General features: G+C 39.8%; 1 protein-coding gene across 7 annotated transcripts in view; it reads left to right on the forward strand.

The window, feature by feature from the left end:
* The window catches only part of LOC138748720 (SUMO-conjugating enzyme UBC9), a 55,178-nt gene extending 33,197 nt beyond the window's left edge, over positions 1 to 21,981 (forward strand). For 4 of the 7 annotated variants that reach the window (XM_069909367.1, XM_069909373.1, XM_069909370.1 and 1 more), the window contains 6 exons: positions 2,409 to 2,494; positions 6,271 to 6,354; positions 7,991 to 8,063; positions 15,440 to 15,549; positions 15,639 to 15,718; positions 16,972 to 21,981. In XM_069909367.1, the coding sequence (XP_069765468.1) occupies positions 2,429 to 2,494; positions 6,271 to 6,354; positions 7,991 to 8,063; positions 15,440 to 15,549; positions 15,639 to 15,718; positions 16,972 to 17,035 (477 nt within the window). In that variant the 5' untranslated portion in view covers positions 2,409 to 2,428 and the 3' untranslated portion in view covers positions 17,036 to 21,981. Of the gene's footprint in view, positions 1 to 2,188; positions 2,296 to 2,408; positions 2,495 to 6,270; positions 6,355 to 7,990; positions 8,064 to 15,439; positions 15,550 to 15,638; positions 15,719 to 16,971 lie in introns of all 7 variants that reach the window. The other 3 variants (XM_069909368.1, XM_069909372.1, XM_069909371.1) reach the window with 1 other exon arrangement.
* Positions 21,982 to 26,052: the final 4,071 nt, after the last annotated feature.

The following is a 26,052-nucleotide window of genomic DNA, read 5'->3' on the forward strand; positions in this document are numbered from 1 at the left end:
CAGACACTAGAACGTACAAACTCCACACAGACAGTGCCGGATTCAAACCCAGGTTGCGGGTGCTGTAATAGCATCACGCTAACTACTGCACTAACTGGGCCGCACTCAACATGAATCTGGTTGACCAAAAGGTGTTTCTATGCTGTGTGGCTCACGGATCTTATGCAAGAACAGATGTAGATGAAAAAATGCTGAAATAGGAATCGACTCTCATTTTAACGGCAGAGCAATGAGATCGAGGGACTGAATGTCCTATTCCTATGTTGTGACCTCCATTTCCAGGCTGCTCTGGAGATCATGCATTGATTTGTATAGTTTACTGATGCCTCACAACTTGTCCAATGGATGAAACTGCTTGCTTACTCACGATGTTTGATATGTTGGGAAGTCTAATTTTTCAATTCAAAACTTGGTTAGATAGCTTTCAATAAAGGAGCAGAATATTTGGACTTGTTATTAGTAAATTGGGTGTTCATCCTGTTTTTTAACAAAATAATCTGTTTGATTTGTGGGGCTCAAATTGTTCTGTGCTCCAATAAAATAAATTGCAGTTAAATCCATAACTAATTCTGATGTCATAAGTAAAATGTCAGAAAATGTAATTGTCTAAGAACCTGCATGCTTGTATTTAAATCGTGAATAAGAGGAATATAGATTTGATTTTTAAAAATTATTAATCTCAATATTAGCACTCAGTGCTTTACTCTTCCTGTTTCCAAACGGTTCTACCTTTACCTTTCTTGTAAACATAACTTTGATCAATGGTTTCCAGCTGTTTTAGACATGCAGACTAACAGGCCTTTTTGACCCACAAGTCTGTGCCACCCAATTGACCTACAACCCCTGGTTCGTTTTGAGCGGTGGGAGGAAACCAGAGGACTTGTAGGAAACCCACTCAGACACGGGGGAAGCATACAAACTCCTTACAGAAAGCATGGGATTCTAAACCCGATCCTGGTTGCTGGTGCAGTAACAGCATTGCACTAACCACTACACTGACCGCGCTGCCTCAATGAGAGCTCCAATTTGAATGAGAGTTGCACTTACACTCAGTTAAAAATAACCCCTTATTATGCCTCAAGCACCTGGGGATTTGGGATATCTGAAGACTCCTCGCAGTCAGTTATCAAGGTAGTTAGCAAGTCAGCTGTTATTTTTACAATTTGAGATTTTTTTCTTCTCTCACTCTCTCTCTCCTTCTCTAACTACCTCAACATTTATAGAAGTCTGCCGGACCCCTTCTATCTTTAGCAACAGAGCTCACACTGCCAAGCAGCTTATCCTCTCCTTTAGAATTTTACTGCAGACTAATGAGCCAACTTGGAGGTCTGAAAAATGATTATAGTCCTGGACCAGCAATTATTGATATTGGATTACAAGTTCCTTCTTGGTCATATCTTTTCCTTCAAAGGTTAAAGCTAAACTCTGTATCCTTTCAAATCCAGACCTAACATCTGTTTTTCTCCACTTCAAAATGCTCAAATTTCTCTTGGACCAAGATTTCAGTCAACTATATTATCATGGGGCTCAATATCAAATCTGCCAATGCTGTTGTAAAGCAGTTTGGAATGTTTTGCAATGTGAAGGTTGCTACATAAATCCAAGGTTCTATTGCTGTCTATCCCAGAGAGATCACTGAAACTTGAAATGCTGCACATTTCAAACTGTCGTATAAACAAGTGGTCAATAATCATGATTTTAAATCTCGAACATTGGTGATCTACTTGTTTCTGTTGTGGAAAATGTCAAGCCTATGAAATAAAACAGAAAATGCTGGAAATCTTCAGCCGGTCAGGCAGCATCTATGGAGAGAGAAACAGTTAACATTTCGGGATGATGATCTTGCGTCTGTCTGAGTGATTTGAGGTGACACTGCTTTGTCAAACAGAGGTACTTCAGCCAATGGATATTTCTCCACTATTTAGGAAGAGTCTTCAGCCCTTTTCCCTCATCACAGTACCATGCCTGGATATGGACTTCCATGTGAGCTCTTTTATCATTCTTTCACATGCTGTTTCAGTTTTATTCTCTATTGCTTTTTTCTTGTTCATGCTTTCCATGAAGATTTTACAATTTTGGGAAAGGAGACACAGGTTTATCTGTATCTAGAAAGAGTGTTTAGTTAAAATGCACAATGTTGTGCAATTTGTGTTCTGTTGATTTTAATTTGTCATTTGCTCACTAACAGTATCTATCAGAGAGGGAGCACAAGTAATGTTCACAAGCATGACTCAAGTTTAGAAGAACAAAATATTTGTTTAAAACTCCAAACTCTCCCATCAGACTTCAGTGCAGGTATTTAAAGTGATATCCCACCCATTGTGTGCTTTCCTGAAATCTCAGTGAGAACCCTGGGGAGGCTTTTTAAAAAACCTGATTCATGAAAACCATGGCCATTTATTTTTCAGGGGATTGTTGAAGTAAAACAATGTCTGGAATTGCATTGAGTCGACTTGCACAAGAAAGAAAAGCGTGGAGAAAAGACCATCCATTTGTAAGTATGAAGTTCAACAACATTGGAGCAAGAAGGGAATCCTTTAGAATTCTTGTTTAGAATCCTTTAGGTTCTTAGTTTTGTATTGGTTACCAAGCTCCAGATTTACAACTGTCCACTTTTTAATGTTTTAAGTATATTATTTTTAATATCAGTAAAATTCTGTGTTCAGAGAAGTATATATGGAATAGATTGTGAACTACTGCTTTAGATGATTGCAATTCTCATTTCCTTGACTTGGTCTTCTTGAGAACAGGTTATCTGTTTAACTTGGACTGTTTGACTGTAGCTAAAAACAAAAATCCAGTTTATTGGTTAGAAGGAAGCCTTTCAACATTTTGAGTGTATGCCCACCCTTAGTTCCATTGCGTTCCCCCAGTCTTTCCTGATAATTTTGAAATTCTTTTCTCCAAATATAATTAGTTTCTTTTGACAAAAATAGGAGCCGTTGTTTTATAAAGAACTAATAATTGCAGCATATTAATGCAGTAAATGATTTTGTCACTTCAGTTAAAAGAAATCACTAGCCCTTCTCACACTGGCACTTGAAAATGGGAATTAACCGTCAAGTTATGTGAACATTCCAAACCTGGTAGGGTGGTCCAAATCGACCCGGGAATTAACCGCCTAGGGGTGTAGTATCAAACCCAATTTATTTTGAATCAACATTCCGGGTTGCCCAGTGTGAACAGGTGACCCGGTCGGTATGCCAGGTCCCATTAGTGATGTACTGATAACCTTCTTGCATATGTGGGAGGTTCTTAAAGAGGCAGGGAATGGAAAGGGCAAAAATGTTTATTTTACACAGCATTCGCGTGATTTTCCTGCCTCTGATATGCCGGCATTGGTCTTTTGCACTGAAATGAACAAAACCGGCATTTTTTTTCAGGTTAGTGTTAGACCCACTTGTTTTTTTCCCAAAAAATGGCTTTAAAATATTCCCCCAGTTTTGTATGCCAGGTTGAAATCCGGGAGATAATGGGGAATAACGCTGTTGGGCCCCGCACAGGTCATTGTTGAGTTGAGTTATATTCAGTGACTTATTATTCTTTAGAATATGCCAATCAAGTCTTGTTGTATTGGTTGGAGATAAAAGTAAACATTTAAGTAATAAATTGAAATTATTCAGAATACGTTTCTGTGAACTGAGAATCAATTGTGGTTAGTCAAGAAGGCAGTGGGCAGCTGCTAGGGTCTGTAATAGAAGAAATAAAACCAAGACCATGCAAGGCAGGTAGCATCAGTCAGAAGAGAAACAATTGGGGCGGCCTGGTTCGCATCCAGCGCTGTCTGTTGGGAGTTTGTATGTTCTCCCTGTGTCTCTATGGGTTTCCTTCGGGTGCTCTGGTTTCCTGCCACCCTTCAAAACACACAGGGATTTTAGGTTAATTGGTGTATTTAGGTGGCATGAGCTTGTGGGCATTAAGGGCTTGTTACAATACTATATGTCAAAAATTAAAAATGTTATTGGTCCAAGATTCTTCATTAGAACTTTGTAATTTAAAAAAATAACAAGACTGCAGATCCTGAAATTTTGAGAAAACAATTAAAAGCTGCAGGTCAGGCAGAATTCTTGGAGAAAATTGGACATTTCAGGTTGGGGCTCTTGTTCAACACTGCTCATGGCCCAAAACATTGTCCATTTTTCTCCATGGATGCTGCTTTTCCTGTTGAGTCCTTCCTGCTTCTTTGTTTACTCCACAACTGGAAATGTTACGTTTCACCTTCCATAGTTGTGGCCTGGCCAGTATTTCTAGTGTTTTCTAAGTAGCACAGCTTAGCTGCTATCTCGTCACCAGAGACCCGAGTCATTCTTGACCTTGGGTGTATTGCACGTTTTCACCCAGCTACCGCGTATAGTTCCTCTGGATGCGCTACTTTACATTCGTGTTCCAAAGATGTGCAAGTTGCAGGCTAATTGGCCATAGAAGATTGCTTAGTGGTAGAATCTCGGGGTGGCTGGGGGTGGGGGGGGGGGGGGGGGGTGTTAATGTGAATCTGAGGAAAAACAAAAGGAATAATGTGGGATTAATTGATTCTGAGGTGAGAGCCAGTTTCAGTGCTGCTTCTCTTTGTGACTGCCATTGTTTCAGATTTATGACATCTGCTGTGTTTTTTAATTTGCTTTTATCAGAGGAAATGGGTATAAATTATTACTTTTTGGGACCGATGCTCGAGAATGGACCGTGAAGGTAAATCTTGAACTATTAATGGAAATATTTGCCTGTGGGCCATTACAGCAAATGGAAGCTTGAAAGAAGAGTTGGGCTTTAAGTGGATCTTGAGTGGAGATTAGTTAAAAAGGGAATCCCAGAGCAGTTACTGAAGAAACAGGAGTTGAGGATGCTTGTGAGGTCAGAATTGAAGGAAGTGCTTTGAACAAAAGATTGTTTTGTGAGGCTATGGAACAAGAATCCCAGTTTTGCGCTACTGCTGGACTAGCTGATAAACCCAAGGTCAGGACTGTGCTTGTGATGCCGGTTGGCAAACACAAGATTTGGCATGTTTTTATATTGTGGAAGCTTTTCTGATAAATAGTTGAGGTGACTTCAAAAGATTAAATCTTAATTATTAGTTCAAGCAAAATTATGAATGATCTTGTGTACATTCAAATTTGAAGTGCTTTAAGCTGCTTGTGCAGTGAAGAACTGGAGACTATTGAAAGAGTCCTGCACCTATCACCAGGCTAATCATTCTGGGATCACATTTTAAAAAGATGACAGATAGAAGAAGAGGACAGCTGGACAATGCCTGTCTAGCCTAAAACTTTGTTCCACTAATGTGAATTTGACACTATTTTTTACTAGCGCTGTGAATCAAAAGACATAATTTGGCAACTGTGTAATTAGAAGCTTTATTAACGTTTTCCTTCTGATTGCTGCAGGTAGTTTGCATGAGGCAAATAAAGTTTAATAAACCTTTGAGTTAAACCTATAACTTCGTATATCATAATTTCTGCAATTAGATGGTGGGCTGAAACTTAGAAAAAAAACTTGATTTTGCATCGTGGCTTTTTCCCCGGTAACATTGTGTTCTGCTTGGGCAAAAGAAAATTGTTTAATGTAAAATTGTGTTCTTCAAGTCCCGTAATTTTGTTCTTGGTGAAACCGTGGAGGCTTCAAATCTTTTTTGGATATTGAGGATGGTAAAACCACCACCCCCCCAAGTATCTGACAACTCTGGGGATTGCGGATGCCGGAATGTGAAGTAATTTGGGGGGGGAAAAATCAGTATTGTAGTCCTTAATTATTTAAAGTTCACATAAATCAGTTAATTCTCGTAACTTGCAAAATGTAAATTTAAATTCGAATCCCAATTGCTGCCGCTGTAACTTAATTAGCCATCCTCTCCCAAGTTTACAGATAAAGTCTTACTAATGTACTAATAAAGATAAAGATGTACTCGGCAGGGATAAGTAGGCACTTTGGGAGAGTCGCCCCAGTGACTAGCAGCATCGGCCGGCTCTTCATCCCGGCGTCGCCATTTTATTCTAATACAACTGTTGAAAATTTATTCAAACAGCTGCTGTGGGCGGGGCATAGCCCGGGCACTCCGCTGGCTGAATGTTTGCTCCCACCTGTACCAGTGGGCTGTGTTTCTTCAGAGAATGTTTACTGTTACAATTTTAAACTTTTAATCAAATCTAAATTTTATATTGATTGATTTATTTATTTATATCATTTTTGTCATTGTTGCCGGTTTCTTGACTACCGGATGCTGGGGATTTTACTGTATTTCTGGGTTTGACTCCTAACTTTGTTTTGATCTATCTGCAGGGCTTTGTTGCAGTACCCACAAAGAATCCTGATGGGACTTTAAACTTAATGAACTGGGAATGTGCTATTCCAGGGAAAAAAGCAGTAAGTATTATTTAGATTTTAAGAACCCTTTCTTCAGTCTTTAAAGAAGACTTGTGTGAGGTTAATTGCTTAGTCATGACAGATCTGCACTTCTGAAAGTATTACAGAAAATAATTACAGTGGACCAAAGGTTTGCTTCCTGAAAAAAATTGGGGATTATGAGAGACAACTTCAAAAGAAATGCAAAAGATAATTTCAGATTTGTTGTATCACGTAGGAAGTTGGAGAAATATTAAATTAACTTTTATTGAATTTACCCTGTTTAATCGCACAATGATGCACTTAGTTCAGTGTTTCCTAAACTGGGCTTCATGGAAGAATGGGTAGTAATAACTAATAACTTTTTATTTAAATTACTTTTTACCAGTGTTTCTAAACAGTTGCCTCGCCGCTAACAAAACAAAATGTCGCCTTGAGGCCTGATGTCACAGCACAGACCATCAGGCCTTAAGACGTCAGTTTCAACCAATGAAACTCTGATATCTTTTGGCATGAGGCTGGCCACATTTTAAAATTTAATCTGCCTCTTGCTCGCTCCCCTCCCCCACTCCCCTCTCGCTGAGGTTAGTGTGGAACTGTTGATGGAGCTGGCATGGGCGATGGAATGGTGTTGGTCGGGATCAGCACCTGCATCAATAGAGACATTGGGGGCTACAGTGTGCTTGAAGTCGGGGTCACTGGCAGATGAAATGGTGGTTCCAGAACTGGTCAGCGGGACTGGGGGTTAGCTATGAAGGTGTTGGATGCTTGGGCCAGTGGGCAGCCGGGGATGGGATGAAAACCCACTTTGGGAGCACCAGGAGCTCTTATCCGTAGGGAGCCGGGGCTGAGGTGGATACCCGTATTAGAGGTGTTTGGAGATCTGGCCTTTGGGCAGCTGGGGACGGGTTGGAAACCGGCTTCTGGAAGATGATTAATAGTGGGCATTTGAGGTCTGGATGTTGGTGATATTTGTATTTGGAATATTGTTAATATTCATTTGAAACAAAATAATCAAATTCTGAAGAAATGGGATTTTGCAAGCACTATCTGTTCAAGAAAAATTGGACTCAACCACACTCTAACTGGAAGTTGACACCATTCTGCTTTCAGTTTCCATGAGCTAAAAAGTTTGGGAAGCCCTGCCTTAGGTCAACTGCCCTAAAAATGTTTTGCCGCTGATTTTCGTTTGTACTCAGCATCTGATACCTCTTGTGTCAGTGTCCAACAATTAGCATTGATGGATTCAGTTGTCCTGAATCTCCTTTTCCAGATCACAAAGTTCTGGTGAAACCTTTCACTGTGTTTGTCACCGACTTCACTAAAGATCATCAGAGAAGGTCGTCCAAGTGCAAATTCAAAAAACGTGTTGCTCTTCGTGGTTTTGTCGGCTTGAAGTAGACTTAAAATATGACAGGAATTCACAAAAATAGGTTATAATCTTTAAAAAAGGTACATGATGGGAAATGTTTCAGGTGATTTTGATGCTCAGTAGTGCAAAATCCCTGAAATGTACCCAAAACCATTGTAATTTGCATTATTTTAGAATTGATTTTTATTTTGCTTGAATTTTGATATTATAGCAAACAATATACTGATGGTTTGCACCATCCAATAAAATAGTTTGGTCACCTGATGATGAGGTGTTCTCTTTCAGACGCCGTGGGAAGGTGGGCAATATAAGCTTAGAATGCTGTTTAAGGATGACTACCCCTCATCGCCACCAAAGTGTAAGTTTGCAGAATTTTTACTCATTTCTTGGTTGGATCAATGACCTGATGTAACCCTCCAAAATCACGTAGATTTGGAGGGAAGGTATGACTGGAGTGGTCTATAGATTTCTTCTTATCATTCTTTGTTTGCCCAATTTCCATTGGATCTTCTCTTTAATTAGAACTTTTTAAAGCTAATCAGTTTTGATTTTTGACCCTTTGGAGCAGTTTGAGATCAGGATGCAGCACTTGATTGTTTTGCATTTGGGTTTGATCTTAATGGGTGAAATGGAATGGATAAATGCTGGCAGTTCCCCAGTTAATTCCTGACATATATAGTAAAGCCCTGGTATCCAGCACCTATGGGGATTGGTAGATGCCAGATAAAAGTATTTTCTGGTTCCGTGAGACTTACTTTTACAATACCTAACTAATACACCTTCATTAAGAATAAACAGTTTAAAAGACAAAAATACTGTACTTACACCGAACAAACTTCACTTGCATGAATATATAAACCATAAAGCATTTTACTTGATTTTCAGTCACACTATTTAAAAACATCTGCAGGTCCCTCCCTCCACAGAGCAGCCTGAAAGACCAACAATATCGTTATAGATAATTAGACAACCCCACCTCCACCAAAGTTTACTGACTGGGGCAACTCTTACTAAGCAAGGATAAGGGGACACTTTAGATATCCCAACGGCGAGCGGCATCACCAGCTCTTCATCCTGGGCGATATCATTGCTGTTTCACACAACTTTATTCAAACAGCTGCTACGTGCAAACTCGACCAAGTCATTCCGTTTTTTTTGCTCCCATCTTCACCAAAGGTTTACATGTTATTTACTTTTACAATTTTAAACTTGCATATTTTTACCTATTATTTTATTCTTTATTTAAATTTTGTATTTTTTTCCTCCTCAATTTTTTCTCTCTCCCTTTGCCAGTTGCTTGAATTCCAGATCCCAGAGGCTTTTCTGTACATGAATCCCGAGGGTGACAGGTTCCAACTGGTGAATTTGTCAATACAACCTCCTGTTGCATGAAGTCCATAGCAGGTGCCAACTTGCCAGTATGCCCCAGGACTTGTGCAGGGGAATCTTCCTGGGCATTGTTTATCACAGCCTGTGAGCGTAGTCATTTTTTCTATGGCTACAGTGGTAAAGTTACATTCCAAATTGTTTGCAGCTTTTTGTTTTGTAGGTGATTTCAATGCTTTCAGCTGCGATCGTTGTGAAGCAGGGTGTGCAAGTTGACTTTTGTCAGAGGTTTTCTTGGCAGTTGTGAGGGCATGCTTGTAGCAGAAGACCCCATATAACTATCAGATCCAGGACTTCCTCACCCAGGTATTCTGCCTCAAGAATCTAGGGTGGGGGAAATGGGTAATCCAGTGAGATGATGCTACTTATTGATTGTTAGCTAATAGATTCCATATGTATAAATGTTCTTCAAATTGTCTTCAAACAAAATGAAGGTCATGTTTTGGGAAAACAGAAGAGCATCTGTTTAATTCAAAGCAGTTTAAATCGCAAGATATAGGAGCAGAAGTAGGCCCATTGATCCATCGATGGTCTTTGCTCTGTCATTCTAATCATGAATTGATCCATCAACCCACTCAGCCCCATCCCTGGCTCTTTCCCCATAAACCTTGCTGCCCTTACTAATCAGAAATCTCTTAAGTACTCTCACTTCCACAGCTGCCTGCGACAAGTTCCACAGACTCGCGACCCTCTGAATAAATTTTTCCACGTCTATTATTTAAATTGACGTCCTTTTATCCTGAAGTTATGCCCTATTGTCCTAGACTTCCTTACCATGGGAAGCATCCGTACCACATCTACTCTGTCCAGGCCTTTCAGCATTCGAAATGCCTTGATAAGGTACCCCCTCGTCCTTCGGTATTCCAATGAGTACAATCCAAGAGCCAATAAATGTTCCTCATATGCTATCTTTCTCTTTCTAAAAAATATTCTCTGAATCCTCTCCCAACACCATCACAAAAGCCTTTTGCTCTTTTCTCTTTAAAATCCTTGTGCATCATTGATCATTAACAATAGTGCCTAACTTGTCTTTATACGAAATTAATAAAATGGTATGTGGGGCAGTGTCTTCACCTTTGGGAACAGTACACTCCTTGAGCTGGCTTGAAAAATCCACTGAAGAAAGTGAGATTAAGATGTCTGAGTTGAATCAGGTTAAAAAGTAAATTACGTCAAATTAATGTGGTAACAAAAACTAAAGAAGCCAAATTTGATGTTATCACAGTCTAAGATACTTGCACAAAAGCAGTTTCTCCGTCATCATTGAACTATTCTAAATTTAAATGACCATTGAATTGAATAAATTATGATGTACTTCGAAAATATTTAAACGTGAAGATTTTTTTAATGCTTTTCTTTCAACTTTTAGGAGAACATGATTTGATGATGCTTTCCACCCTAAATAAACAGACTGCGTAATTTTAAATTTAGACATACAGCACGGTAACAGTCCATCTTGGCCCACGAGTCCTTGCTGCCCAATTTACACCCCATTAAGCTACATCCCAGTACATTTTTGAATAGTGGGAGGAAACTGGAGTCCCTGGAGAAAACCCACACAGACACAGGGAGAATTTACAGATTTCATACAGGCATCGTGGGTCATGAACCCTAGTCTGCCCCGATCACTGGCGCTGAGTAAAATTGAAGCAAATGGTTTACATTGGGAGTAAAACAATGAAGGGCTCGAGCCCGAAACGTTGGCTTTGTATCTTTATCTTTGCTCAAGCATTGCTTTTAGTTAGACGGTGACCAATTTAAGGGGACAATCTGCATTAAATGTGTGTTTCTGTAGGTGGGGCAGCGGTTGCTATTAGATTGCAAACTAGTTGGCCTGCTGCTGTTGTTTAGTATGGAAATAACACAGTTTTAAATGTAGACACATTTGTCAGCGTACTGATAATACAAAATGTGTTCAGTAAAATCTTGATTTGCCTTTCCAGATTATGTCTGTTTGGGTCTGTTTATTATGGCTGTTATAAAGCCTAACTTGAAAATAAAACTCAGCCAATACCCAGAGGTTAAACAAACATTTCAGATTGAGAACAAAAACTGATTGCTGGAAGAGCTCGCTGGATTAAGCAGGATTTAAAGGGGAAAAAGGCATGTCAAATGTTTTGAATCGATGTCCTGCGTCAAGTCTTAGAAGGAGTCCATCAGCTTGAAGGGGACAGGATAGAGGCTACTAGTGATAGGTGGAACCATAACAGGGATATGGGAGAGATGAACAAATGGTGAAGGAAACTAGATGCACAGGAGAGTTTGTAGGTGTAGAACAGCAAGGGTGTGGGTCACAGGTAATCCCCTGATTTATGACCATCTGCACGTACGACTGAATTTAAAAAAAAAAAAAATTTATCCAGTTTGTTATATTTCACAAACTATAGCAGACATACAGGACATGCAAGAGCAAAAATATGCGTACTTACCTTGTTAGTTGGTGTCCCAGGGCTGGGCGCGGCCATCTTGATTCCTGTGCGAATGCATGTTGGGTTCGCTTATTAGAGATCGGTTGGCACACCCGTGAGAGTTAAGGACGCGATTTCAATATAGTCAGGGCGCTAAACTCTCACACATGTGCCAAATGAATGCCAATACACAAACCCATCGAAGGCTCGGGTATGCACCAACCGAAGACTTGCTCACAGGAATGAAGATGGCCACATCCAGCCCCAGAACGCTAACAAGGTAAGCATGGACCAGAATGTGGAGAGATTTGCCAAGGTTGATCGACAAATTCAGGAAGTTTTAAGTTGTTAACGTCAAATGTCCGATGAAAAAAAGTTTTAATTAAAAAATTTGCTTTAAGACTGATACTCCACAAGTGCGGACACAATTCTGACTTGCATCCATTTCGAGATATGACCGATTTCCTGGGTCCCCGATATAGCAGTATGTCGGGGGCTACCTGTATTCATACCATTGGATTGAAAGCGACACAAGTGGAATGCGAGACAATGTTCTTCTAGTTGCTGTTTGGTTTTTCCATTGCAACAAAGCAGGTCAAAGGCAGACAAATACGTGTGGGTGGAAAGGAGAGTTAAAACAATATTCAGCTGGAAGCTTGAGATGGCTATAACAGACAGGCACATATGGTCGTAAAACTATCTCTTGATCTGTGTTTGATTTCACCAGTCGAGAGGAGGTGGTGTCAAATTAGATACAAGTAACCAGGTTTGAAGAGGGACAGGTGAACCTTTGCTTAATCCGGAAGGGCTGTTTGGATTCCTCGCTGATGGTCAGAAATAAATCGAATGGTCCTGCCTGCTGAGGAATTGAAAAGACCATTATTTTTCTCTGATGCTGCGTGATTCAGAGTGTTCCAGCAGAGTGCCCTTGGCTTGTGTATAGAAACTGAATGTCTGCTTCTTTCTTGAACAAAGACCCAATCACTTCCCCTTCACTAACACTCATCTGTTCAACAGTATGCATGATGGTTTAGCCCTGTCAAGGTACAAGAAGTACAACCAAAGTGCAACACATAGAGAATTCATGCCAGCGGGAATGAGTAGTAAATGGTTGGGTAGACAAGGTCACCTCCCTAACACTGTTGAACCTCATTCAAAGTACAAGGTTACAGAGTGAAATATTTAAGGCATTTTTTCTGCATATGATTAGGTAACTATTTCTTGAGAGGATTGTTACAGGCTGAAGTGTTACAGTCAGTATTTGCTCATTTCTAAAGGCAGGAAAATGGTTATCGATTGGGTTTCTATATGTATGTGATGTAATTAAAAGCTATGAATTTGTGGCATACATGATGAAGGTAATTTATAAGAGGTCCTTTAAGACCGTGCAGAACTGTTAGCCTGGCTCATAGCACATGTAAATGGTTGCTTTCCCACCAATATTCTTATTCATTATCTTTAACAAGGTTAGCTGAATTCTAAATACTGAAACAAAACCCATCGGTGCTGTTGGTCATTCTGCAGGCTTTTGACGTTTCCGCCTTCTGCTTGATAAGCTAGTAGTGGCGGCAACTGTTTTTGGGTGGGAGACCGTTTATGAATGGGCTGCGTCTGACAGCTCGTTGTGTGTAACGGCAGGTAATAGCGCTATGGTTTTATGGAAGAGGGGATAATGGAATGTTGTTATTTACAGCTAACCTGTCTGTGTGGGGGTTTTCTTGACCCATTTCTTAGTACAGTCTCGGCAATTGTTTAAAAGTCCACTCTACCTTTACTTAATACAGTTATAATAATTGTTTCAAAGTATCCAACATATTAACTCTTTTACACATACACAGCACATTTATTGCATGAAATTATCAACCAATACTACGTATGTTCCCACCTTCAACTTTTGATCTGTCCCATTTTCTACAGGTCAAAGGGATATCTTCCCCCCCCCACCCCCCAACCATGGACACCCACATGGGACATGGCTGCACTTAACTTTTGTTGGCTCTGTGAAACACTTTATTTTGAGCCTGTTCCTCTGTATATACATATAAACACATACCCACACCCATCCCCTCCAGCTCTTCACTGCGTTGATGCTGCCCTCTTGCAGAACTCATCAGTTCCATTAGTTTTGCCAACAACTTCCATCCTGTCTTCAAATTTACCTAGATAATCACTGACACTTGCCGTTTCTGGATCTGTCAGTGTCCATCTCAAAAGGTGGTCTTGCTTTTGACATTTGTGAGCCCACTGACTTCCATGGCTAACTCCACTAACACTTCTGCCAGTTAGGATACCAGCCCTTTTTAATTTCTCCACCTTTCCTTTTCTCAAAGTGAGGCCTTCTGCTTCAGAGGATCTGAAATGCCCTCCTGGAAGTGTGACTTCCTTCCTCTCTCCCAAGACCACACATAAATTGGAGGTGCAACAATTTTCTGCCTGGTTACTCTCCAACCGAATGGCATTATCATCGACTTCTCCGGTTTCTGCTTGCCCACTCTGTTCTACCTCCATTCCCTTTCCCTTTGTCTTCATTCTTCCAGGTCTCCACTCCCTTCCCTCGCCATTCACAGAGCCATCCCTCCTCCCCCTGTTTTATGGTGTGCCTTCCCTCCTGCCTTTGGTTTTGTGCTCCTCTCCTGTCCTCCTCATTTTGTTTGGACACTTGCTTACATTTTGCTCATACCTTAGTAAAGGGCTCGCCCGAAACAGTTATGTTTCTTTATTGTTGCTATATAAAGTACACTGTTCGACCTGCTGAGTTTCTCTCGCATTGTGTATTTATTTCAACCATGATGTCTGCAGACTTTTGTGATTTACCATAGTAATTTGCATTTGTTTCTTCCATTTTATGCTCTGAGCTCATCCTTTCCACCCCTCTCCCCCCCCCCCCCCCCCCCCCCCCCCATCCCCTTCCCTAGTGGAACACCTATAGTTTCCTTGGTCCTTCCCTTTTGCCATACTAGGCACCACATCCAAAACTTGATCCTCTGCCAGTTTGCAACACTACTGGTCACATCTTTCTTTCTCCCTCCCCCCAACCCCCTCACTTACACCACTGGGACTGTTCTTTAGGATTCCCTGGTCTGCTCATCCCTCTCTGGTCCCTGGCCCTTTCCCCTGAAACCAATGTATCACATCTGGCCCTTCTCACCTCCTCCTTACCACCATCAAGGACCTAAACAGCTCCTCCAAGTGTGGCAGAGGTTCACCAACACCACTTTCAATCTGGTCTACTTGTGATGTGGCCTCCTCTACGTCGGAGAAATCAAATAATTTTGTGGAGCACCCATGTTCTATACTCAGTGGCCATCCTGAGGGTTAGGTCCACAGCCTTCTCCATTGCTGCAGAGAGGCTGAACACAGGAACAACGTGTCATATTGCACTTGGATAACTTCCAACCCTGTGGTATAAATACTGAATTCATGTTACCAGCTCCCTAACTGTCCCACCCATCTAGTTTCTTTTCATTCCTCTCACGTCCTTTCCCATCTGGTTTCATATGTCACATACCAGCCCTTTCGCAGTCCAATAGATTGCTTTTTTTTTGTTGTTTCTTTCATCCTGAATGGATGAGTCACGCCTATTGCCTCCACGGATGTAGCTCGACCTGCTGAGTTCTTCCAACCTCGTTTTTTGTCCTAGACTTCAGCATCTGCAATCTCTTTGGTCTTCAAGTCGACTTTTGTCAGAAGAATGTCGAGACATGTTGTTAATGAAGTAAGCAGAACAAAGAAGGTAATTGAATGAGGTGCGGCCTGAGTAGGAGAGTAAAACTGAAACCCGAAAGTAGGCATTGGTTTTCTTTGGTTGCATTGGTACAGATGGAATCTGAGACAAGAATTCTTTTTTTTTTTTTAAGTCCAGTCTTAGTCAATCATGTGGATTTATCCTAAAATTAAATTTGCATGTTTTAAGGAAGCATTTCTAAAAACTGTTTGACAGGTAAATTTGAGCCGCCAATATTCCACCCAAACGTGTATCCATCTGGTACAGTGTGTCTGTCTATTCTGGAGGAAGATAAGGATTGGAGGCCAGCCATCACCATCAAGCAGGTCAGAGATGATCACTTGACAAAAAAAAAGAGGTCTGGACGTGTACCGCTTGATTCGCTTTTAACTGTTGACCTGTTTCTTTTAAATAGATATTACTAGGAATTCAAGAACTTCTCAACGAGCCAAACATTCAAGATCCAGCACAAGCAGAAGCATACACAATCTACTGGTAAGTAGAGGAATAAATGGGTCAACCAAAGGGCACGGAGTCAAAAGGGTTAAACTCAGTGCGGCAGTTGTGTTTCTCAACCAGTAACTGTTAATCTTACTTCGGAAAAAGGTAGTTAATTCAGAATTAACTCAACACCAATCATTGACTAATAATGTATCACTGGCATCATCTTCCAATTAACTGCCTCTGCCTCCCCATATTACAACTATCCTATTTGGATTGTTTGTCACTTATTCAAAGTTTTATTTGTTGGATGATAATTATAATTCTATTTCCTGGTTCTTGGTCTAGTGTTATCCGCATTTTGAATGGGCAACTAAACTCTGCACCTGTAACCCACTTAGATACTTGCTCTAGCTAACTTAAAAGTGCTGCATTCTTAACATTTACCTTGAATAGAAAGGAACTAACAGCTGATTATTCTAGGGTGGTGATTATCAACCTTTTTTGGTCTAAGGCCCACCTGACTGCTGGCCTAACATGCCATGACCCACTAGTGACAAGACTGAGCAATATTTTCAACTCAAAGGCAGCTCCGTAAGAAACACATATTTATCTAAATTATAGAATTTTATTTAACATTTTTAAAGACCCACATGGAAAAATGCTGTGGCCTGCCGGGGGGGGGGGGGGGGGGGGGGGGTCAAGGCCCACTGTTTGAGAACCACCGTCAAAGGGGAATGTGATGTAAACATTATATGGACTAAAACTGATCTATTCAGCATGATTTATGGACTTAAATTTTACCAGAGAAAACACGAGTGAAATGTAAACATTTTAAAGATGTGCATTTCTTTGGGAATCAACATTATTTGATTGCCCCCTTTCTTACAAATTAGTGCTATTAATCGGGACACTCAGTGAAAATGTAGCTTTGAGTGGGATGAGAGTCTCCCTCTAATGGGCTTGGATGAAATAATCTTGAGAAGCTTTCACTATGTGGGATAGGGTGCCAGTTTTGTTCATGGGAATGAATGGGGGGGGGGCGGGGAGAGCTCGTGAGGGCAATAGCAAAATTAATCTTGAGTAAGCTTCCTGCTTGACAACCAAAGGAAGCGTGGTAGCCTTGAACCCAATGGATTTCTATACATTTGACCAAATTCAAGGTGTTCAGTACCTGGGAAAATATTTGTTTATCAAACATAAGCAAGATGAACATTTTTATCAAGAATACCAAAGGTTGCTGTGAAGAAAGAAATCTATTTTAATATTTGTTCTGATTAATGCAATTGCTTGTTCATCCTTGACAGCCAGAACAGAGTAGAGTATGAAAAACGAGTGCGAGCACAGGCCAAGAAATTCGCTCCAACATAAAAGCCAAGCAACAAAAGGATATGGATTTCTGACTGTCGGCGAAGAGAAGGCACGATATTCACGTTTAGCAAGTTCCTGTTGCAAGCAATTGGGAATCTTTTGGGGAAAATAAATGCATCATTACTTGGAGGACAGTTCTAGTTCACAAAAAAGGCAAATCATCTCGGCACGAAACTTGCTGTGTTTCTGTGGCGACTGTATTAAAATGTTTTAATTTATATTAAACAAAAATGCCCATGTGCTCGATGGGCCGATTGGCCTTCAGTGTAGCCCGTTCAGGTTCCCATTTAATGTTGGCTTACTAAAAAATGCAGTTGGGGTTTGTTTTCCAGCTTACATTCACTATGTTTTCAGCCCTATATCTAAGAATCTCTTAAGTTGTCAAGCTTCCAGGACGATTCGTTGTGAGGAAGATTTTACAAGAAGAAAGTGAGAACTATTACATCTATTTGCATACCATGATCTACATTTTGCTCTTAATGCCAAGGCTATCTTAAATCCACAGTGGCCCTTTTAAAAGAGACTTGGAATTCCTGTAATAAATGGTGTATTTTTAAAAATGATCTGTTAATAAAATGTTCTTTCTATCTACCCAAAACACGTCCCTGCCCGAACGTGAATGTAACAAATGTAGGACATTTGCTTTTTTATTTAAACATATTTGTGGTATCACAAATGGGTCATTCTGAGGAGTTCATGGTTCTTGAGACAGAGGACCTGAGTAGATGCTCCCAGCCAGTTGTGTGGTGAATTGCCTTAAACTTAAAAGTGGTTACTCCTTTTCAAATGTGATGGATGGCACGTGAGTTGCTTGACCACAACGCCTGCACTCTTGTCAACACCTGGTTTATATTGGTTTCTTCCCTTGTTTCTGTAATTTGGAATAACATTTTACTGTCATTCTGTCTGGAAATTCTAAGTGCATGTGGTACAGTTTTAAAAGCTGGGGGAAAAGGTGGAATAAAAATACCTTGTGACATCTTGGTGCAGGTTAGTGGTTTCGCAATGGCTGTTTTATAGGGAAAGCTGGGTTTTATTTGGGGGTGGGGTATAGAAGTTTTTGTGTTTAAGATTGGAATTTAAGTTTTTGTCTTTCACTTGGAAGAAGAGATTTTGCATCTGTCCCTGCTTTTTCATCATTAATCATGAAAGAATTCCACAATAATTGTTTTAAGATGCTATTCTTTTTCTGCCCCTGCTGCTTCTGCAGAGGTGTTTTATATTTTTTAATGTCTCTAGTTATAATATTTTTTTGGACATGGCTGTTCTTGTAATCCAGAAGAGTTTTGGGAGCGAAGCATTGTCATATAAAAACAATGATGAGTCCCTGTCTAATCTGTATTTCAGTTCAGAGTAATGGTGGACCTTTGCATTGTGTACCATTATTCTCCTTGTTCCCTGGAAGGTGGTATCCAATAGAGAAAATTGAAATGAGTCAGGGTATGGAACTGGAAGAAGGAAGGTAGTGAATAGTCTTGTATTTAGGAGTTGGGTAAAAATCTGAATTGTTCCCAGGAATGTCATCTTGTTTAGAAGATCAGATGATGTGGTGTGACCCCATTGATTAGAGAAGCATGTACTCCTTGGGACTTTCATGCTTGAGTCTAAAACCTGTTTGAAGGTGGTAAAAATTGCACCTCACATTGGTTGCATAATAGATCATGTGCAACTGGTTTAGCAAATGGAATATACAGAATAATTTAATAGTCTTCAGACTGATGAGTTTATACTACTTCTGAAAATCCTGTTCCACTAGCTCCATAAAAGCACCTACTTGGTGTTGCTCTCCTGGGAAGTATACCTTAGCTGCTATAAAAAGCAGAGAATCTGATCTGTTTCCATATTAGATGCCCTTTAAATCAGAACCCATTTCAATCCAGCTTTGTGGAGTCTAACTTCGGGTTTGATGTCCTCCAAAGCCCTCTAGTATTTAGTTTAATAATTTGTGAACTGACTGAATTGTTAAAACTCGCCTTTATTGTAACTCTTTTGGGCTTGATCTTGTTTCTGTAGGTTAGTATTTTGATTTGAGGAAAATAATTTCCTTGTCTGCCTAAGCATGTTGTAGAAAGGCCAACAAAGCTACAAGGAACATAATCTGTTACTTCGTTCTGAAAAACTGCTTCTAGAATTGAAAAGATTTATGTAAAAATTAAACCTTTTTTTTCCCTGAACTCTTGATTGATAACGCTACCTGTTCTGCATTTGACACTACTACCATATGAATCAAGTTAGTAAATATTCCATAATGTTGATACTTAGCAACAGTTCCTCCTCCTTAAATATTGCATCAATTTAATGTACCTTTTAAGATGGATCAGTGTGGGTTGCTTGGAGGTTATAGGAACCCAGAATTTCTTGCAGCTGCTATTGTGTTAGATGCTCAAGGATGTGGCTTTTTTCATTTTGCATGGACTGCTTTCCCAGTCATTGTGAGTGAATTGATCTAACCTTTGAGGGAAACCAGCCTAATTACACTTCTCACTTCACAGAGAATACCATTCAGGAGTTTCTGGAAATAGAACAAGCACCCAAATGTGGTGTAGTGTACACTTTTCTTTTTAATTCTTTGTATGAATCCCCTGAGCCAAAGGATATAGTTTAAATTTCATTCTTAGCAATCTAGTTATCTGGTCCTAAGTTATGATCCACTATTCAAGTTTTCTTTATATACATTCCTTGGGAAGCATTGGTTGCAGATTTTGTTGGTACTGCCATTTTAGTAACGTGACTGATAATACAGTGTCTTGTGTGACAACGTTCAAATTCATAATGTATTGCCTTTCATATTTCACAAATATGAATTGGACCACCACACCAGCATGAGTGAATTCCTAAGGTCTCCTTGAAGGATAGCCTTTGCTCATTGGGGGAAAAAAAAGTCACTTTATTTGCAACTTTGGGCATTTCACCCTTGAAGTCAGTCTCCAGTGTTACATCCTTTTGTGTAAGGATTCCTGTACTTTCCTTCTGTACTGTGCTGAGCAATGTATGTAAACTAATCTTCATCAAGAAGGCTTTGTTTCTTTAGATTTCAGCTAGCAACGTATTTCTGTCTGCAGTCAAGTTTGGAACATTTGGTTGGCACGGAAACCTGTGGAATCGTGAGTTAAGGATGTTCCCTTTGATGGCCAGTGTACAGAATTTCGGGAGTGACATTTTGTGGTATTTGACTATGCTGATTGCATGAAGGAAAGGGGAACCAGTGCTTTTTTAAAGTGTATTTATTGGAATATCTTTTTCAGTTGAAAATTCTGATGTAAGCAGCTTACCTCACAATATTGCAATTGAAAATTATGGATAATCTTTTTAATTCAAAAAATGGCGTTGGGGAACGAGGGCTGATCACCAGGGCTCACTTTCTCCCTGTACTGATAAAATACAATTTGCAGTGAACTTTATTTATGCATAAATTCCAATTGACCAAAACAGGCACTTGCTAAAGAAATTTTAAAAAAAAAAGCTTCCTTGGAATACTGGTACATCCATTTCTTTGTTTATATTTTTTGATGGATAAAGCAACAAAAATAAAATAAAAAAAAACTAAAACCTGTATTCCAGGGAGGTGCTGTAAACTTGTACAATAATTTTGTATCTTTTTTTTCACAGTCCATTGGATTCTGAGTATGAAATTGGCATGTCTTTAGAATACATGCTGATTTTAATGTCCCCCAACCTTGCCTCCCTAGGAAAAGAAACAAAATTTTAAAAAATATATTGATGGTTGTAATGGTCGCCTATTGCATGGCCGTGTGTGGTTGGGACTCTAGTATTTCTGTGTCTTAAGTATGTCACCTTGCTCACCATATTATGAAACAAGACAACCTTGAAAGTGGTAATTGCAGGACCAGCTCAGAGTTTGGTTCTTTACCATACTTGAGATATGATGAAACTAATGTTTTAATTAAAATAACAGATTCTTGCATTCTCTAATAAATTTCAGGTTTTTTTTGCATTTTTTAAATTGGAATTTGTGATTTTAAAAACAATATATATATATACCCAGCTGGATCATTCTTTTCAATGCAAGCTTTGGTTTAAGGGCATTAAAATAAAATTCCATAGGTTAGATGAGGAATTCCCAATCTGTTGTAAGGGTTTTGTAGATTTGTTCAGCTAGCTTAATATTAATAAAAAATTGTTGATGTCTGAATGCTTTCTTACCTCTTAACTCTTCCAAATGAGCATTCAGAATGGTAGGTCTTTATCAAAAAAATACTGAGTGCCAGTTAACCTGCTTTAATTTGTCTTCATGCTGCAGTTACTTGATTGTAGCCTTTTTTTTTAAACCTGACAAAGAGAATGCTTGGTCAAATATCTTTTTTAATACAGGTGATTTTCCTCCTTTTTTGGAATCTCCAATCAAAACTAATTAACCATTTGGTGGCCCACTGCATTCTCACTTGGGTTTTCGTTGTCATTTAAGATAAAGTGCCAGGGTGAAAGCTGGTGAAATTTGCTTCAGCAAATAGCTTAATCTGATTTTTTTTTTGTTATAACAACCTGACAGAATTGGGGACATAATTGGTCTTCTGCTGGATTAGCTAGTTATCGAGGCGATTGCTCATTTTCAAGGCAATATTCTGAAATTTGTCATTCAATAAGCTTAATGTGATATGGTGACATGAGCCACTACTGACATAGGGATCGGCAGTCGTCCCAAGCACACTTCTGAAGGCCATGTTTGCTCTCTTGCTTGCCTGGTAAAATAAAACTGTAATATTGAAAAATCAACTCGGACAGCAAGAAATTGCGCTTGTTTAAGAATAAAGTTCTAATGAATGGAAAGTTTAAACGTGAAATCATTCCATTTTTGAGGTTTAACTGGCCTCTGAGCACCATGTACCATTGCAGCACACACCATTTCAATCACTGATACCTCTGTTTGTATGCTGTTTGTTAATGTATTTGTGTTTAGAAAAAGAAATTAAAAAGCAAAAAGTAAAGTGTTTTCCTAGTCTTTTATAAAATTACTTGTGTAAATAACATTTCCATTTTTCTGTTACCTGATTCAACGCTGATGTGATGAGGTTGACTCAATTACAAATGGATTTAACATGTGACCTGTTGACATTTCAAGAACCATATCGGACACTCAATTCATTCATCTCTATGTAGCTCCCGCATCGGACTTGTCAGCCACAAACGAGCCTGCAGCTGACGTGGACTTTTACCCCCTCCATAAATCTTCGTCCGCGAAGCCAAGCCAAAGAAAAGAATGTAGTTCAGCAGTGATAAAATTGTTTGACCTAATCAAGAAAAATTATGCAGTGCTGAGTTTTCTTATAAAAGTTGAACGGCCTTCTAATCTAAAAGATAGTTTCTGTCAGTGTAAATGAGCAGAGCTCCTGATTGTGGTTGTGCATCTCCTTTAAGGAGGGTTGATACAAAATTCCAGGCTTCTGATCCATCCGAGGAATCCGTAAAACTGAACTGGGCAAATTGTTCATTGTGTTTTTCAAAAAAGAATATTGGGACAGTTTTGCCTTTGGGAGTTGGTAACAGTGGGTTCCTGCCTCAAGAGTTTTATGAAGACTGGGAGTCACTATGTGGAGTTGTTTGCAAAGCTGACACCAACCAAGGTAACCATCGCTTGGGTACCTGGAGCAATCAAGAACAGTCATTCTCAATTTTTTTTTAGCTATGGTCTCAGTTTACCGGCCCCTTCCCTGTGAAGCCGTCAAGTTTTGATTTCTTCCATGTTCGAAGACATTAAAAAAAATATTGATCTGTAAGGTGAAATGGAAACAAGACTTTTTCTTAAATGTGCTCTGGCCCCCAGGCGGAGGGCCGTTGAGAATGGTTGATAGAAGCACACCTTGACCATGAAGAGAACGTAGCCTTTGTCTCCTGAGTCAAAGAAATCAATGCTCCTCTCTGGAAAGGCAATCAGGGACACTTCATCCTTCCAGCTAAATTGATGTCTTGATGAGGGCTTATGAATCCCTCGCTGCATCTATTGCAGTGTGTTATAAAGTTAGATATGATATTGGCCAAAGTGACTGATTGATGAGGGATTAGAGATTCCCACTGCAACTCCACTGGGCCCAACATTGGTTTCTGTGGTGACAAAGGTGACATTCTCGCCCTGGTCTTGCTGTCTCATGTGTAGCTGCAGCGCACACACATTTTGGTGCAACTGTTCATTTTACGTGTGAGATACGAGAATTTGTCATTCATAGGAGTGATTGATACATCATACTTCATTGCATTAGCTATTGCTCAGTCATGCAAGCTAGATCCTGGGCGGGGGGGCGGCGGCACTGGACAACCCAACTTTTTGCTCCTGAACACTTTTGGGTGTACTTGATGGATTTTGGACTGCTGATCATAAAAATCATCTGAAGATTTTGCTATCATGTACCATTTTTTAAAAGATATTTGTGATTATCTGTTATATTTGAAGTCGACTTCAAACATGCAAAACCATGAAGGGGCAACGTCATTGAAAATTCATTTTCTGCATTCATACTTGGAATTCTTCCCGGCTGATCTTGGTACATTCAGTGGCGAACATGGTGAAAGGTTTCACCGGGACATCGTGACCATGGAAAAGCGGTAGCAGGAGATCTGGAATCCATCAATGCTGGCCGACTATTGTTGGGCATCAGATGCTGAGTTCAAACAAAAATCAGCGGTAAGACATTTTTAGGTCAGTTGAACTGTGTGTCTGTATCATGCAGTTAAAACATGCGAAATTCTATGAGTTACTTTAATGTTTCTCCAACTTCCTACATGATGCACCAAATCTGAAATCATCTGCAAGTTCAGCTTCATAACCCCCATTATTTTATTTTGGAAGTAGAAGTCTGTTGTGCAGTGATGCCAAATATTTGAGCAGAAACTCACCACTGCCTGACAACTAATTACATGAGCTTGGCACCATGAACAGTTGGCAACAAGGAACTTAATCTGACTTGAAGCCTTTCCTTCATTCCAGCTGGAGGTGGGTGTGGAGGTGGTGAGTAGCCTGGTTGCACACTTCTCCAGCACATTTCACTGTAATGCACCTTGTTGCTGAGCCTTTCTGAAGGCTACCACCCCTTTCTTGTGTGGGTGTATTCCACACAATTCTACACTGATAATATTTCCCTGGTATTCATTAATACAGGAGCCCTCATTGGCTGTCTTACAACTACTCCGCGGAGTTCCCCTCGTGGATTCAGTTTGAAAACGAGCCAGTAGTTGTATAATTGGAAGTCTACCTATTTTCCCCATGACTGACAGCACTTTGGCAACCATAAGGCAATGGTGAGAATACAACTGTTCTATTTCCAAGTACTCTGTCTTGTGGCTATTGTTAGCAGACAGGGCGACAAAGTGCTGTTGTAGCCCCTTTCACCGTTGGTGTTCAGAAACGGGGCACGAGTTAAGAGCCCGCAATTCTGTCCTCAACCAGACCTGATCTCATCTACACTGAGTTGGTCATTAGGCCCCTTAAACCTGCCCACCATTCCATGTCTTCATGGCTAATCTATGACAGCAACAGTTTTTTTTTTAAAAAAAAGGTTTGCTTCCGAAAGAAAAATTGGGGATATGATAGACATCTTCAAGATGAACACAAAGATGAATTCAGATTTGCAGAATCACATTAGAGGTGGGAGCAACATTAGCGTTTATGGAATTCAGTATGTTTAAGCCTATGTTTAAGCCAAGCTCTCAGGTTGAATGAACATGTTGCACAACGAATGTGAGGAGCCCAGGTTTTGTCTTTGTCACCATTTTTACAATGCAGTCATGCTTTGTCTGAGCCTTAAGCTTATTCTCGCTTCAAATGTAACAGAACGTTTCTCAGTTGTTGTGACATTGTCGAGGCATTCCTGCTGTATTGAATCTTCCTGAAGATAATAAATGCTATGAAGCACCCTTTACCTTAAGAACATGTGTATCAACAAATGTTCAGTCTGTAACAATAGCTCCTTTCACACTTGCGTCCTACTAAATTAGCTGTTCGGCATCCCAGGATAGGAATGGGGATTTGGCTTTTCACACTTGACGACTCCAAATTGGGATACTGAACACTTTCATACTTACAAGGAGCCTGGGTCCTACCTTCTACCAGTGACATCATGGGTCATTGGTGATGGTGGACCTGTCCTAAATCCTGATCAATGTATTATGATCTTGTATTTGACTTAAAGTAATCATGCATAATTATAACATATTTAAGGTTCATGTATAGCACAGTATGAGCCCTTCAGCCCGTTGCGCTGACCTATATAAACCTTTAAGGGACAGTAGTAAAGTGCTAGCAATAAATAGCAATAGTAGATAATTTTTAAACAGTACATTGTATATCGTGATGGAAAGTGGGGAGCATTATAGCGTACAGTTTATATAGTGTGGTAAAGTGGGTTACACTACAGTGTACAGTTTATATTAGTGTGGGAAAGTGGGTTATACTACAGTGTACAGTTTAAATAGTGTGGGAAAGTGGGTTACACTACAGTGTAGAGTTTATATAGTGTGGGAAAGTGGGTTACACTACAGTGTACAGTTTATATACAGTGTACAGTTTATATAGTGTGGGAAAGTGGGTTACACTACAGTGTACAGTTTATATTAGTGTGGGAAAGTGGGTTATACTACAGAGTACAGTTTAAATAATGTGGGAAAGTGGGTTACACTACAGTGTAGAGTTTATATAGTGTGGGAAAGTGGGTTACACTACAGTGTACAGTTTATATAGTGTGGGAAAGTGGGTTACACTATAGTGTACAGTTTATATACAGTGTACAGTTTATATAGTGTGGGAAAGTGGGTTATACTACAGTGTACAGTTTATATAGTGTGGGAAAGTGGGTTACACTACAGTGTACAGTTTATATTAGTGTGGGAAAGTGGGTTATACTACAGTGTACAGTTTAAATAGTGTGGGAAAGTGGGTTACACTACAGTGTAGAGTTTATATAGTGTGGGAAAGTGGGTTACACTACAGTGTACAGTTTATATAGTGTGGGAAAGTGGGTTACACTATAGTGTACAGTTTATATACAGTGTACAGTTTATATAGTGTG

This window comes from Narcine bancroftii, chromosome 13, assembly GCF_036971445.1.
Source record: "Narcine bancroftii isolate sNarBan1 chromosome 13, sNarBan1.hap1, whole genome shotgun sequence".
NCBI classification, from domain to species: Eukaryota; Metazoa; Chordata; class Chondrichthyes; order Torpediniformes; family Narcinidae; genus Narcine; species Narcine bancroftii.